This window comes from Indicator indicator, chromosome 26 (assembly GCF_027791375.1).
Source record: "Indicator indicator isolate 239-I01 chromosome 26, UM_Iind_1.1, whole genome shotgun sequence".
Lineage (NCBI taxonomy): Eukaryota > Metazoa > Chordata > Aves > Piciformes > Indicatoridae > Indicator > Indicator indicator.
This window is the reverse complement of record NC_072035.1, coordinates 4,714,085-4,730,599: the sequence shown is the minus strand read 5'-3', so window position 1 is coordinate 4,730,599 and position 16,515 is coordinate 4,714,085. Positions and strand designations below refer to the sequence as shown.

Here is a 16,515-nt window from a genome sequence, read left to right as displayed (position 1 = left end):
GCACTGGAGAAAGATCCAGCATGGTCAGTTTCTGGAAATTATCTGATGGCATGGCTGTAGCAAGGGAGAGATGAGAGAGGCATTTCTCTGGGTAACACCCTGGGGAAAGGGAGGAAGCAGAGAGAGCAGTGCTTGATGGTGGTGAGCACTCCCTCCCACCCTCCCTGCCTGCCTGCCTGCTGCTGCAGCAGGTAGAGTGCAGGTGGCTAGGAGAGAGGAGAGGCTCTGTATGGAAGAGGGCAGTGCCTGATATGGGATGGGGTACCAGAAACAGAAATTAGGGAGGTTGTGGAGTTTCCTTCTCTGGAGACTTTCCAAACCCACCTGGATGCATTCCTGTGTAGACTCCCCTAAGTCATCCTGCTCTGGCAATGGGGGTGGACCTGATGATCTCTTGAGGTCCCTTCCAACCTCTGATATACTGTGTGACACTGGGAAATGAAAACCAGCTGCTGTAGGTCTGAGTCATGACTATTTTGTCTTAGTGAGAACTCCAGGAGCTCCACTCTGTCAGAAAACTGCAGCAGGAGCCCTTGCCCATTTCTCCAGCCAGGTGCATCCCCCTCATCCCCTGGACAGACAGCTGAAGGACGCTGCCTGAGGGCTTTGTCAAGAACAAGTGAAGGAGAAAGGGGTGAGCACTAGACTGACACACTGCATGTGATGCAGCAAGGCTTCAGCTCCCTTATGCATCTTTCCCCTCCTGCCTTAAGGTCATGGCATACATGCAATCAGGTCACATTTGAAACAGGCTTCAGAGCATACAACGTAGAATCATAGAATCAGTCAGGGTTGGAAGGGACCACAAGGATCATCCAGTTCCAACCCCCCTGCCATGGGCAGGGACACCTCACACTACAGCAGGCTGGCCAGAGCCTCATCCAGCCTGGCCTTAAACACCTTCAGGGATGGGGCCTCAAACACCTCCCTGGACAACCCATTCCAGGCTCTCACCACTCTCATGGGGAAGAACTTCTTCCTCATGTCCAGCCTGAATCTCCCCACTTCCAGCTTTATTCCATTCCCCCTAGTCCTTGTCACCACCTGATATCCTAAAAAGTCCCTCCCCAGCTTTCTTGTAGCCCCCTTCAGATACTGGAAGGCCACAACAAGGTCACTTCAGAGCCTTCTCTTCTCCAAACTTAACAGCCCCAACTCTCTCAGTCTCATTGCAAGACAAATGACTTGCAAATATTCAGACACAAATAGAGAAAACCAAACACAACTATAACTATATATCAATATATAAGCATAAATGTTTATGGACAGGGATAGGGGGAAAGAGGAGATTCAAATGCCACATCACACAACATATCTTTGATTTTTCCACCTTTCTTAGGACAATGTTTCTTGGATTCAGGTTCCTAAGCAGCATCTCACCCCTGGCCTGACAGATAAGTGCAGTAACTCCCATGGCACTTGCATAAGCACTTATTTTTTCTTAAAGCTTATATCTTCTGCAAGATGCCAGGCCGTGAGAACAGAACTCAAGGACGGATTTGCTGCTTATGAGCTACAGAAGAAAAAAAAACATCTGACAAGCTTAATGGGGGGAAGGTTTTTTAACCCCTTTGGAGGACTATAGCATGTGAGAAAAGCAAGCCAGAGTGCTTGCTTAGGAAAGGCAAGACATCTGGAGTATAGAATAATATATTATAGGGAAATATGTTCTTTGGAACAGGCAGGATATCCATGAGAACCTGGACAGAGGAAAAAGAAACTGTTCTGTTACAGGCTCCTGTGGGGCAGCAACTGAGCCACAAAAATGTTTAAGGGAGTGGAACATCTTCCTTATGAGGACAGACTGAGGGAGCTGGGGCTCTTCAGCTTGGAGAAAAGGAGCCTAAGGAATGACCTCATTCATATTTATAAATACATAAAAAGGGCAAGTGCCGAGAGGATGGAGCCAGGCTCTGCTTGGTGATGCCCAATGACAGCACAAGGGGCAGTGGGTGGAAGTTGAGGCATAGGAAGTTCCATGGAAACAGGAGGAAGAATTATTTCACTGTGAGGGTGATAGAACACTGGAACAGGGTGCCTAGAGGGGTTGTGGGGTCTCCCTCTCTGGAGATATTCACTACCTGCCTGGATGAGTGTGACCTGATCCTGCTCTGGCAGGGAGGTTGGACTGGATGATCTCTTGAGGTCCCTTTCAGCCCCTAACGTTCTATGATTCTGTGAACTGAAAAGATGGCCACAATCAATCAATAAACAGTCACCAGTTCTATTATGACATGAATGCATGGTTTATCCTGAAAGACTTTACAAACAAGCTGCTTCCTAAGCTCAGGTTCACAGATGGATTTCTTCCCAGACCAGCAAAGACCCAACACGGCTTCATCACCAGCACTAGGACAGACCTGCACTTGAGATGGGCACAGAGAGTTCCAGCTGAGGCAGGCAGCACAAACCACTCCTCTGTGTCCATAGCAGATGTTAATTTAAACACCCAAGTGAGACACGTGCTTTCTGGAGCGGCTGCTTCGGTGCATGCACATACACATCCCTACTTCTACCAAGCTATGGCATATGAAAGTGAGAAGTAATATATGCAACACTGAGATGCACCAGTGCTGCTGGAGGAAGATAACAGGGAGAGCTGTGCAGTGCTTGGCTGAGTGAGGCTGACTAATGACTCTAATGTTAGTGGCTGCAGATCAAGAAATCAAACAGGGAGCAGTCCATCATAATCCCGGCAGGTGAGGGAAGACAGCCAGAGCCAGAGCTCAGGATACCACAAACCTGCCTGCCTGTCCCAAAACCCAGTAATGTCTTCTGCATACAGGAAAAAAAACCCCAAACCAAACCCAGCTTGTTTCAATACCTAGTCAAACTCCTCAGAAAGCCTCTGGAATAGGATCTTTTGTTACACAGTGTGTTGCCAGATGATAAGGACAGGTTCGGGCAGCAGGTTCTCAGCAGCACAAATGGGAAGCTGTGTGCAGGACACAGCGTGTCAAAACAGCAACCCTCATTGAAACCTCCACCTCACATCTCAAATGTCAAACATGCCAAATGGGCTGCCTGCAGAAGCTGATTCGGGGAACATCAATTGCTCTGAATTTCAGAGCATTAATGGGGGGAAAACAATGACAGAACCATCTTCAAACTGTGTCAGAAATCTGACACCTTGCTCTTGCTATTTCTTTCCTTTCCTTTGCACTTTAAGGCCATGTCCCCTTTGTTACTTGGACCACAGCTGATCTGACATTTCATGGTGTCACTTGACATGACTGCCTACACAGTGCCCCACTGGCTTGAAGGACAGTTCCTGCTCTTTGCCAGCATGGCTCTGAGCAGGATCATACTGCTGTTAGTGTTCAAGAAAGCAGAGCATCAGGCTTTGTATAGAAAACATATCACAGAACCATAGAAGTGTTAGGGCTGGAAGGGACCACAAGGATCAACTAGTTCCAAGCCCCCTGCCATGGGCAGGGACACCTCACACTAAATCAGGTTGCCCAGAGCCACAACCTTAAAAACCTCCTGGCCTTAAAAACCTCCAGGTATGAGGCTTCCACCACCTCCCTGGGCAACCTGTTCCAGTGTCTCACCACCCTCATGGTGAAAAATTTCTTCTTAACATCCAACCTGAATCTCCCCACTTCTAGTTTTGCTCCATTCCTCCTAGTCCTATCACTACCTGACACCCCAAAAAGTCCCTCCCCAGCTTTCTTGTAGGCCCCCTTCAGATACTGGAAAGGCACAATAAGGTCTCCTCAGAGCCTTCTCCTCTCCAGTCTGAATAGTCCCAACTCTCTCAGTCTGTCTCTATGGAGCTCCAGCCCTCTGCTCATTCTCATGGCCCTTCTCTGGACACTTCTGAGAAAAGAAGTAAGCACATGTGTTGTGTAATCTCAGAAGAAAAGAGGAACTGGACACTACTTTCTACATGTCTCAGCCAGTTCTGCAGATCAATGACATTTATTCATACAACACAAACATCAGGAATACCAAGGCTCTGATTCTCACTGATACCTGGGTATGTATTTTTTTTTTTTTGTACTGAAAATCTTTAATCCTATTGAAGATCTAGGAGAAAGTATTTAGCTGCACCCACCACAAACCAGTCCCAAGGTTATTAGTTATTTGCCTTTTCTTTTACAAAACACAGAACACAAAAGCAACCCACTGTTTGTTGAAGCAGATGGCAAAGGAAGCCTTTTAAGAGGCACAATGTCAGCAAGGACTGTCTGAATTTGGAGTTTTCAAGCTGATGAACTATCCTGCAATCTTATGAATGCACTGAACAGACACACGGATCCCAACTCCACCAGTGAGGACTAGTTTGCCTTGCAAACTGGACTGAAACAGATATCATGGTTGCAGCAGTTTGGAAAGCTGGTTACAAACCCAAAATCCGTACCAAACCCGCAGAGATTGTTGAAAAAGTTTGCTCACTAGTCTGACTTCCCCTTCCTTTTGAAAATATAACTTCAATTTTTCACAGCTACTAAGTTCCAATCATGGATGCTTTCAAAAACCTCAATTCTATGTACAGGCTTCCCAATCCTTTTCATCAGTAACTCTCACACATTCACTCTTTCCATTATCATAGAATCATAGAATGGTTTGGGTTGGAAGGGACCTCTAAAGGGCTCTAGTCCAAACCCCCCTGCAGTAAGCAAGGACATCCTCATCCAGGCCAGGTTATGCTGGCATATCCCTCAGAAGCCACAAAAATTGCATTGTGTTTTTATAGGCAGGCATAGCATGACAGCACAAATGCTTTAGCAAACCAATCCAGGGGCTACTGCTTCAGAGGCCCATCAGAAATCAGAGCAGTGTGGCTGCAAAGTGGATGCTCCTCTCCCCTAGATTACTGCCTTCAAAGCACAGGTTCCCAAGGAGACAGATAAGGCTTCGTGGGTTGGTGTTGATGTCTTTGCATTTTAGGGCATGTAATTCCTCATTTTCTGGAGAGATACTTCTGTAATCACAACGTCTCTGTGCTCCTAATATTTGCCAGCAAGGGCTGAGCCATTTTCCTCCATGTGCTGTGTCTCTCATCTGTCTGTGGGCAATTTCTGCACTATTGAATTGGAGGGTTTCTTCACTTGGGTTCAGAATAATATTGCTGCTCTCAGGGGCCAGTTGCTTAAGAGCATCAGATTTCAAGACCAGGCAGTGCTTGAGTTTGGACCTTTTTACTTCTGTATCAGTCCACTTCAGTGTCAGTATTAACTCTGGCAAGACTGTGAATACAAATCTGAGGAAAGCCCATGGTAAATCAGACCCTATATTGCTGAAAACCTCCCCCCATCCTTCTATCCCAGCATTACAGGCACGAGATCCTTTATTCTCTGTTAAAATGATCTGTAGCAGAATTTCCTGCAATGTTTTGCAGATACAGTTTCCACACTTCAGGGAGTGCACCAGCTACTGCCACTAAAAATCATGGCTAAGAACTTGCTGAGGTTTAACCTCTTAGTTCAGTCTTATCTGATAGGTGGATCATTGGCTCCAGAACAGAAGATGCTCAAATACTAGAACAACTCATATGAAAATTAATAGAGTGATTTCACATATAAACTGGGAAGTAATGAAGTGTGCAAAACCTTTCAGGAATAAAAGACTGAAGCCGTGATTTCTGAAATGAAAACTTTGGCTGATTAATTTTCCTTCACCAATAAACTGCTTCTCAGGGCTGAGTGAAATATAAAACATCTGCACTTCAAGAACAACGTGAGGAAAGCTGCACATGTTATCCAGGAAAACTGATTTCCTAAGTAATTACTTTCACTGCTTATTGAGGTTTCGAGCTGAGCAAAGGGTCAGTGATGAAGGACTGTGCTGTCTTGTGGTAAATAAGGTTAATGTTGCTGTATAGCTCTGTTTTGCAGTCACAGGGCATGGGCATGAACCTAAGTGCAACTTGTAACACTTGCTCCAATATGAATTGAAATACTGCTCTATGAGGGACAGATCCTGTGCCATGGCCACATATCACTTAGACAAGCATCTGCACGGGAGGTGAAAGGCTAGGAGATGAGAACTTTCAAACGAAGAGGCAGGCAAGCCTCTTTTCTTAGCAGTTCCTGTTTTCCCACTGCAACGATTCTCAAAGGCTATCACAATTCCTGAAACACTATTGCCTTGAAAAATTCCATTTCTGTAAGTTAAAACATTGCCTTACACAGAAAAATAAAGTGACAGTACGCAGTCCTGTTCCATTTTAAAACAAGTTCAGTAGAAGAACTCAGAGCACGTGTAAAGTTCTCAGTAAAAAAAAAAAGAGCAACTCTCAAACAAGGCAAGGCTAACACATCTCCTACTAGTACTCCCGGGAAGCTCTGGTTTGGGCTGATGGCCAGGAGTTCTGCCTACAGAGGAGAACTGAAGCCAGCCTCTTTGTAATCCCATGCAAAATCCTTTGTTTCACACACGCACAACATTTCACTGGCTCATTGCTCCACTGGTGGGAGAAAAAAAAATAGAGATGAAAAAGATCCTTCTAAGGATCTACAACATGAGCTTGAACCACACATTCACAACTAGAGCACAGGCCCTCCTGGGTACACTAGGGTGCAGCTCTGAGATGTGACACGTGCATCCACAGCTTTGCAGAGCCATCTGTTCTCTTCACTTTCACTGTGCTGTCCTTCTGCAAAGCCTATGGCTTTACTTCGCTTAAATTCCCCCTTGGCAGACAGCTGAGAGGGAGGTATTGCTAGCACTGAAGTGACAGCACGTGGGAGATTTACCTGATGGGAGCTGACTCATCCCCTTTATCGAGCCAGTCCTGTGGTGGGATTATGTACATGCACCAGAGGCCCCAGTTGTAGCCGTGGGCTGCGTTGGCATATTGCTGCACTTCAAAAGTGTTGTACTTGATGTTGTCAATTGCTGGCAGGATGATCCTCTTTCGATCCTCCTTGATCCTGGTAAGCGCAGGTTCCACCCTGGCAACAAGAAAAACAGCAGAATGGTTGACAGCCGTCCAGTAATCCCAGGTCCTCCTTTGCAGTCTGATAAAACAAAGTTCTCTAACACCCAGAGCCATCACCCAACGAGAGGACTACTGCAGAGTGGGATCGAGCACACCTCTCAGACACTGAAGAGGGCTGGAACTTAGAATCACGGAATAATAGAATCAGTCAGGGTTGGAAGGGACCACAAGGATCATCTAGTTCCAACCCCCCTGCCATGGGCAGGGACACCTCACACTAAATCAGGCTGGCCAGAGCCTCATCCAGCCTGGCCTTAAACACCTTCAGGGATGGGGCCTCAAACACCTCCCTGGACAACCCATTCCAGGCTCTCACCACTCTCATGGGGAAGAACTTCTTCCTCACATCCAGCCTGAATCTCCCCACTTCCAGCTTTGTTCCATTCCCCCTAGTCCTGTCACCACCTGATATCCTAAAAAGTCCCTCCCCAGCTTTCTTGTAGCCCCCTTCAGACACTGGAAGGTCACAATAAGGTCACCTCAGAGCCTTCTCTTCTCCAAACTGAACAGCCCCAACTCTCTCAGTCCATCCTCATAGGAGAGGTTCTCCAGCCCTCTGATCATCCCACTTGGTGTGGGATACCTCACACAGGAACAGCACATGAATTCTTCCCTTCCCAAAGCTGTACCAGAGTTTAATAACACAAAATTTTACTGAACACTTATTCTGAGGCTGGGAGCCTGTCAATTCATTCTGCAACAGACAAGCACTGAGAGATGCTAGCGCCCAGAGTGACTAAATGGTCTCCTAACAGCTACACCACCAGGATGCCTGTAGTGATTAAATGCTGGCTCTTGCTGACAAGGCCTGAAGAACAAAACACACACCAGGGACTGAAGGAATCTGAAGGTTACTCAGAGGTTTTAATCTTGTTTCCTAAGGACTGACCCCATCGGATCTAGTTTGAATGACAAGCGTGGCTGCCTTATGCCTTCTAAAACCTCTTTGGTGATGAGAAGATTTCAATTACCAGATGGTGCAAAAGCAGTGAACTGTAGGAAATGTGCCATCATTTCAAAAGACTTTAACATCAACATGCTTTCAGCAGAAGCTATGTCCCAAAGCCTTTCAGGAAAGCAAAAAGTTTCAGTGCAAAGATGCGTTTCTGACCACGCTAGTCTGAAGTTGCTTTGATTTACAGAGAAACTGATCCAGAGAGGTTGCAGATTCACACAAGGGTGGAAAGCACTTCTCAAAGCAGTATTAGAAACAGCCACCAGCTCACTGCTTTGTAACTATCTTTCCCCTGGAAATAAGCTGTGAAGATTTTGCAGAGCTCTCACGTGTGTCTTTAAGGGAAGGGTGGTTTGCTGCCACTCACAGGATTCCAACACTGATCTTTTCTCATTTTTCTCTTGTTGCTGGTTAAAAGGCAATTGTTACTTTGTGGTTTCCAGTTTCTTACCTTACATTTTGTTAGGTATATTTAGTTTGTTACTGTTTATTTTCTTCTGTAGGCCAACAGAAAGGGACAAGGTATGAAATGAATTCAAGCTCTGTTTTCAATCTTCACCATAATAAATTTTCTCAGCTGTTCTGTATGAAGAAAGCAATTTCTCTGTGCTTGAATGCAGCCCAAATATTTGTCTTTCATGTACACAGGCTCCATATTGCTTATGTGAGGTTGTGTACTTCTTTTTTTCCCCCCCTCTTCTTTTTACCCCTTCCATGTCAGTGCAAAAAAAATGCACAGATTCAGCAAAACCCTCGGGTGTTGATGATGAGCTACTTAACTGCAAACAAACCATCAAAAAATAATGCACCATAAGAGCATAACTGACAAAAAGACAATGTGTCACAGCATTTCATTTGGAGAGAAGTCAAGGAGAGTTAAACTGGTTTTACTCGGATTCCTCTAGGAAAATGACATTTGAATTTATCAGCTGGGTGCCAATAACACAGAGCGTGGAAGTTTTAATAAAAAGGATGATCACAAGACTGCTGTGAAGAGAAGAGCAACACTGCAAGTTGCAGAAATTCCCCCTGGCCAAGAAGGTTATGAAAGAGAGGCTCATCTCATATGCAACATCTATTGTTTTGTTGCTTTATTTGATTTATTCTGGGAATAAATCAATGTATCTCTCATGACTGGAATGGCCTCAGGTCTCTCTTACTACTGCTGCCACCTACAATTTTTGGTGCAGTACTTCTGCTGTCAAAGCCCAGTCCTGGAAGGTACCAAAGACCTCCACAGAAGCATGAAAGTGCATCAGCCCAGAGGAGGTGCAGTGATTTCATGTCAGATTTTTGAGTACCTTTTTGAATTTATAATATTTTATTAGTCAGGAGGATCATAAGTTGTTTCTTTTTCATCTTTTTTTTTTTTTCCTCCTTTGGAATGGCATTTAAAGAACTGCACCCCAGACTCAAAGGAGATGATTTTTTTTTTTTTTATTGTGAAAGAAACAAGAAACAACTGAGAGATATTCAGGACAGTGCAGTACATGATTCCATATCCCCATTTTTATGGTCTTTAGGCCACACTCCTGCACCCACATAAAGACTCAATGTGATCCACTCTTCTGTTTTTAATATGAGATTATATTTATGAAACTAACCGATGCAGAAACCAGTAGGTAGACAGCAGAAAAACTCTTGCAACTCCAGCAAAGCAGGGAACAATGTTGGAAAAAACTGAATCTACTTTGTTCTTTCTGTAATGTTATCTCTGCTTATCAGCCTACAGGCAGAAGAATAAGTAAGATGTCAACCAGACAACCCTCTCCCACATGAATCAGTTACTTCCCTGTTGGGCTGTAGCTAACCCCTGTGCACAAGATTATCAGGATGCTCTCCCACTCCTTTCTGGCCTCTGAAATAAAGGCTTTCAAAATACCAAACAACCAGGTCACTAACTGTATGACTGGAAGAAGAATCCTCCTCTTGGTGGTCATGGAGAAAAAAACCAAACATCTTGGAGCAGATCTCTGTCCCTGTGGAGCATATGCAGAACCAGCTTTGTTACAAAACTGGCTCTTGAGTTCCCAATATCTTAGGAGCTGGCCCACTCCAGAAGCCCTTGGGCATTGCTTCAACAGATTCAGTGTGGTGAGGAGGTCACAGTGCAGAGGGATTAGATCCGCCAGTGAGACCTGGTGCACCTATGAGGACACAGCTGCACCCAGTGAGTCCCACAGCATGCACAGATTTATGATGTTTGCATCTGATTTCCAGGCTGCCAGGCAGGAGAACTGACTGCATGCCTTCTGAATTCTGGAAATGGGTTTCCTTTGGAAGAATCAAATTCTGCCACTCTCATTCACCACTATCTGATTCTGGAAACAGGACTATAACAAACAAGGAAAGGTTGGGAGATTTTAAAACTTTTTGTGTCTCTTAGTTAGAGTTCTTTGGTCACCAGATCTTCAAGTCCTCAATTATTGGGATGTTTGTGTTGATACAAAGCAAGATGGTTTAAGCATCATAATTAAAACAACCCAGGAGTTTCCATATTCACTCTACAGTTCATCCTTCTGTCCTCCTTTTGCAAGTATTTTACTTTGAAGGCTAGATTGAGACTGTATAATGCAAAAGCTAGAAGAGATAAGGAATTCTTCTCTTTTAATGTCAGATGTCTGCAATAGACCCCCCACATACAAGGTAATTGCCTCAAACTTTCATTCTCAGCAGAGAGAGGCAGAAGCTGGCACTTGGATAGTAAGATGCTTCTCATTATAATGTAGACACTGAAAATAGGTGAGATTAATAATGTTCCATAAGAGCCTATTTTAAATATAAAGGGAATTTAACTTGCTACTTTGCAAGACAGCTTAAAATTGGACTGTTGAAGTGTATCCCAAATAATGGTAAGAGAGAAAATGTGGAGAAAATATTTAACAGTCACTCTGTGATTTTTCAGCCCTTAACCATATTTGTGATTGTGTTCTTCTGATACTTGTTTATTGGAAATGCTAATCTGGGTCCTCATTTTCTTCATAACAAGAACAATCCAGTCCCAGCTCTTACACTGCTCTCACACCAGCCATCAACAAACTACTCCTGTCACTCTACAGTTGACTGAATTCCTCTGTTTTTCCTGGTTTATGGCTTACATTTATTGACACCTGACTTGGTGTTTTGCATCTGAATGCCACAAGAAGGAATCTGTGAATGCAACACAACAGTCAGATCAAAATACATGATGAAATGTCATTAATCTCTCCCAATCTGTGGGTTTCGAATCACAGATTTTGAACTTTGATGAGATCTGAGGCATCTGAAAGCTGTCAACGTGCTGCCAGTTCTGTGTCAGTCTTCTGCACTCAAGAGGTGTAAATGTTGAAGATATTACTATTCAAAAAGTGCTGATATCTCTATCCTGATATCTCAGGTTAAAGATGAAGTGAAATGCCACGACAAGGTTATGGAGAGAATTGGTATCAAACTACTGGAACTTCTGTGAGTCTAAAACTTCATTTTCTCAACCTTCCACCACTCTACCACACACTAGAGTTGACTTTCTTCATCTGTCTGTATCCACATATGTGGAAATCACATCCCTGCAGGTACTAGGAACAGGAAAGCTGCACATTTATCTAACTTCCCAAATACATTCCCACCCATGAGCAAGAGGAGGATTTGAGTCACAAGTGGAAAGAGAAAATCCAGTGTAGAACTGTTCTTTGCTACTTAACAAAACTCAGAGGGGAGAGATTGCATTAAACACTGTACACCTGTGAGATTGCACAGCTTGTATTCCCTGATCAAGGACAGCAGAATTAGCAGTGGGGTATTCAGATACCAAGCCCTAGCTCATCTCAGTGAACATTTAAATCCCAGGTTCTGCCAATGTTCTCTGCATCACTGACATTGCTTGTGTTCTATTTTCCTGCCTGCCAAGATCTCTAGCTAATAGCCAATGAAGGACTATAAGCTTGAAGAGGACCAGGTAATGGACTGTGTTTACACTGGTTATTTTAGGCAATCCATGAAATATGAAGAGGTTTTTATTGCTATTCGCTACCAGCAGAGTCCAGCCTCGGAGTAGCTCTATTAGGCTCAATGGACTTACACAATGTCATTGTCACTGGAAGCTGAGCTGCACATTCATCAAATCCTTTGTCAGCTTTGCTGGTAATATTGCCTCTGTTTAATTCATTCTAGCTTTTTGAAAGGATTATGATTAAATCTTTCCTAGGAATTTCTAATTTTTTCCTAATTTTAAGCTGCTCCATTATGATGTAAATTTACTTATTCTCTTCATAGACTCCGGTGTTCCTTCCCTGGTTTTCCCCATTGGTGTTTGTTTGGGGTTTTTCTCCCCACTATGCATCTGCAGAAGTCAGGTGTTCCTGGAGGCTTCCAGAACTTAAAAGGACAAAGTGGAAGGGGTTACTGAAGTCCAAGTCAAGTATGTTCAGCGTGCAATACTGGTGAGCTGCAATATGCTGTATGAATATTTCCTTTCCACTTGGCCACTGCTGGCAGCGAGGCAGCACTCAGCCCTGCCTGATTAGGTACCTAAGCCAGATGTGGATTTTGAGATTCATCTCTATTTTTCATAGATGCAAAAAAAAAAAAAAAAAAAAAAAAAAAAAAAAAAAAAATTAGGTTCCTAAGCTTGTATCTGAGCCAGCATACTTTATGAGCATACAGTAGCATATAATGGCAACAAGTTATTTACTGCAGCAAGAGGAACAATTCTCCCAGGGATATTCATGGACATGACGGATTTCAGTAAACTAAATATAATCAAAAGATTCAACTTTAAAAGCAGTGTTTCATATCATCCAGTTCTCTCTCTCTCTCTCTCTTTTTTTTCCATCTAAAAAATCCCAGGAAGACAGTTTGGGCTGGAATGTGAGTGATGTAAGATGTTCCTTCCTTCTATATCTCTAAAAATATATATTTGTCAGTGTCCTCCTCTCACTCTGAACAGATTGCTGGTGAATGGTTACAGCCAGAAAAGAAAGGACAGTGAATTTAGTTCTCTTATAGACTCTACTGGCTAAAGGGTATTTTCACTTGGGTTTTATTTCTCTGAAGCAGTTCTAGAAATACAGCAACACACTGCTGAGGTCTCAAGCCCAGAACTCAGACCTGTGATTGGCAGTGCTTGGTTGAATCCCCACAAAGCATATCACTGTCCCAAGTTTTTGGTAGGCTTCCCACAGGCACAAGGATGTGCTGGGAGGAACATCCACAGCAGGTGCCTTGGTAAGTGCCTCCTCTGTAAAGACATTCTCTTGGGGAACTTGTGGAAGGAATCTCTGCTCAGGAGCTATTTCACCACAAAAGGATGTGTCAGTCTGTCACAGACACTTGAGCATTCCACTAAACATAACACATTTGTTTCATGCATTTAATGCTTTTGCTTGCCAGTGGGTCAATTTCTGGATTAAGACTGAGTTTTCTGAGGTGTTGGGGCACACATACTGACTCCAGCAATGCCAGTACTCTGTGCCTCAAAGAATAAGTGTTCCCAAGATAAACATTAGAGTTAGGAAAAGAGTTGGAAGGCAGAATTTCACCTAAGGTATGGAGTAAGCCCCTAAGAAGATTGAGAGCAAAGGCAGGAGTCAGAGTCTGATCACACTTCTCTAATCCCTCTGTAAGTCCCTGTCTGAACAGATGTGCATTCTGTATTTAATATTGGGCCAATTCAGAACAGCTCAAAACCCACAGGAAACTACTACAAACAAAAATTCTGTGTTGTTTTACATCCTTATCAGGTTGCTGGAGAGCTCCTGCCAACAGGGAAGTCTGATTTGTCACAAGGGTAAAAAGAACAGCTTCTTCCTGATTGAAAGTGGATGAAAACAAGTAATGAACTCCTCAGCATCCATGGATTTATAATGCACCTTTTAAAATACATAAAGACACCTGCTGACTTCAAGCAGACTTTTTAAAAGGCACAACCTAGGAGCAGACACAGGCAATCTAAGAGAAAGCACACACATGCCTCAGGCCAGGTCTCTGCTGTCCAGCTCTTCAACAGTCTTCACAACTTCAGGGATGCTTTGCTAATGTGCATCACCTAAAGAGTAGACCCAGAGGACTTTTCAGTTCTTCATTAGCATTCTTGTACCAGGAATTTGCCAATAGGTCCAAATGTAACTTTTGATGTGGTTGGCCAAAAGTAAATCTTTTCCTAAATGACAAGAATTGCCCTGGGAAATGCCTCTCCTCAATTCCTAAGTGGGTATCCAAATACCCTGCTCTCTGGGTTCTTTTGAGATAAGCATAGGTTGGTTGTTTTTTTTTTCCCCCTCTCTCATATTACTGTTCTAATTTTCATCCCAATAAAAAAATTCAGAACTAGCATTAAAAAAATCCAAGCCTTTTTTTTAAAAATCCAATCTTTTTTTTTTAAATCCAAGTATTTTTTTAAATCCATTTTTTTTCCTCCAAGTTTTCTTTTCCCCTTTTGCAATTTTTTTCTCCAAGTTTTCTTTTCCCCTTTTGCAATTTTTTTCTCCAAGTTTTCTTTTCCCCTTTTGCAATTTTTTTCTCCAAGTTTTCTTTTCCCCTTTTGCAATTTTTTTCTCCAAGTTTTCTTTTCCCCTTTTGCAAATTTTTTTTGTCTTTTTTTTTGTTAATTTATTTTGTCTTGCAAGGACTGAAGGAAGACATAAATTAAAGACAAGATGGTCTCATCTGCTAGATATTTTGGTTCAGTGGGTTTAACACCTTCTTTTACTCTAGATGTAGCACTGTCAGGTACCATGAAGTAAAAACTTAACAGAGAAATGTAAGAAAAAAAAAACCTATGTAAACAGAAAGCTTCTTTTGCACGTGATTTTACACACTACCTCACATTTCACAGCCAATATACATTTATCAGATGCAGACAAGCAGATCTCCTGACATCCATAATTCTTCCCTGAGGCTAACTAAGGAGTATTGCCTGCAGAATGCCTTTCCTGTAAATAAGTGTTCAGAAAACCAAAGAAAAAAAAAAAGGTAAATTTCATATTCCCTTCCTTGGTCTCTAAGAAGAGAGAGAAATTCTCCATCTGTTCTACCTGACATCTCTATCAGCAGTCCTGTGTGCCCAGGGAGGTTTCAGACCTGCAGCCCCCAGCCAGAATGGAGCGAACGCAGCACAAACGCCTGCTGGAGAGTTAAAGATCAGCTCTTGGGCTGCCAAATCTGAATAGCTCTTTTCTGCACCACTGAAAAGCAATGAGGATGCTTCAGTGAACACTCTAGGTTGTTTAGGTGGATGAATAGTTGAAGTTGCTTTTCTGGCATGTCCTCTGTATGTGAGCTGGCATTGCCCCATGCATCTGACAGGCCCACATGGCTTATGTCTTGTGCTTCCCTCTTCACTTGGATAATATTAGTTCAGTTTCACTGCCTAAACCCTGTATTCCATTAAGTTACCAAACTGATCCTAAGTGATGGCAGATGCTCTAGATGGGAGAAAACTCCCTTAATAAACACAGGTCTTTGCATTTGCACAAATAAAGCTTCCTAGGTCAGATTTAGCATGGCACCAGGGATGCTGCAATGAACCATGTCCTGAGCAGGAGTGCTGGGCTTGAACCCTCCAGATGGGAGAGACTGCACAGATGGACTGCAAATGTAATTTAATCCTTACCTTCAGTGCTCCTCTCACTAGAAGAAAAGAACCACCTGGACCTTGCCAGGTCCCCAAAGAGCCACCTGAGCTTGGGCAGGGAGGATGGGGACTTTACCTGCTGGTAGAGACTGGCTTCCTGTACACTGCATGAAAATATTAACCAGGGAGACCTCAGGAGGGGCAAAAATCTTGTGGCTTTGCCCTGCAAAAGCATAACCATGCCTCTGCTACAGAGTACTTGAGATAAGTAGATGAGGAGGTAATAAACTTCCTTTTTCCTTTCCATGTTTACTTGAGAACCCATTGTTTACAACCAATACAGCAAATTACACAGGATAGAACAGCACCTGCCAAGTCTCATTCACAGGCCTAAGGATCTTGATCTTTAGGTCTTCTTAGTTCATTAAAATACCAGTTTTCTATATTTTTAAAACACTGCCAATTTCAGGGATAATCCATAAGGATAGGATGTGTGTGGCACAATCTGATAGATACCAGGTTTATATTTCAGGTCCTCCTTACAATGTCAGGCTCTCTCAGACTGGTGTATTGAAATCTTTTGATTAAATCCTCTTACTCCACTGCTTCCTTATTGATACTCTCCCTTTGTCTGGCAAAATTTTAATTACTACAGTACTCCATATCTCCATTCAGTCTCTGATACTACCTCTGGTGACAGGAGCAAAAGCAATTCCTAAGATAGAATGCAAGTATAATACTATATCATTATGTCTTCTTTTATGGCTCCTAGCACCCTCTTTATGGCTGCTAATATATTGTGGTCTCTGATTTCTGTTCTCCTTCACTCAATGTGTCCTTTTTCTCACCCAGGGAATTAACACCCCATCTCCACTCTCTCACTTGTAGTGAATTTCTCTTCTCCTTGTCATCTTACCCTTTCCCATCTCTCAAAGACAGGAACCTATATAATGCTTTACATCCTCTGCAACACAATTAGCAGCCAGGATGCAACAGTCAGCACTCAGCGTTGCTGCCTGTTGCTTAATGCACAGAGGGTGGAATTAATACAAAAGTCAGAGC

At 43.3% G+C, this 16,515-nt stretch overlaps 1 protein-coding gene across 1 annotated transcript in view; it reads right to left on the bottom strand.

The window, feature by feature from the left end:
* The window catches only part of GALNT9 (polypeptide N-acetylgalactosaminyltransferase 9), a 156,486-nt gene that overhangs the window by 84,335 nt on the left and 55,636 nt on the right, over window positions 1–16,515 (bottom strand). Inside the window, exon 5 of the mRNA XM_054392728.1 lies at window positions 6,705–6,902. Coding sequence (XP_054248703.1) covers window positions 6,705–6,902 — 198 coding nt within the window. The remainder of the gene's footprint in view (window positions 1–6,704; window positions 6,903–16,515) is intronic.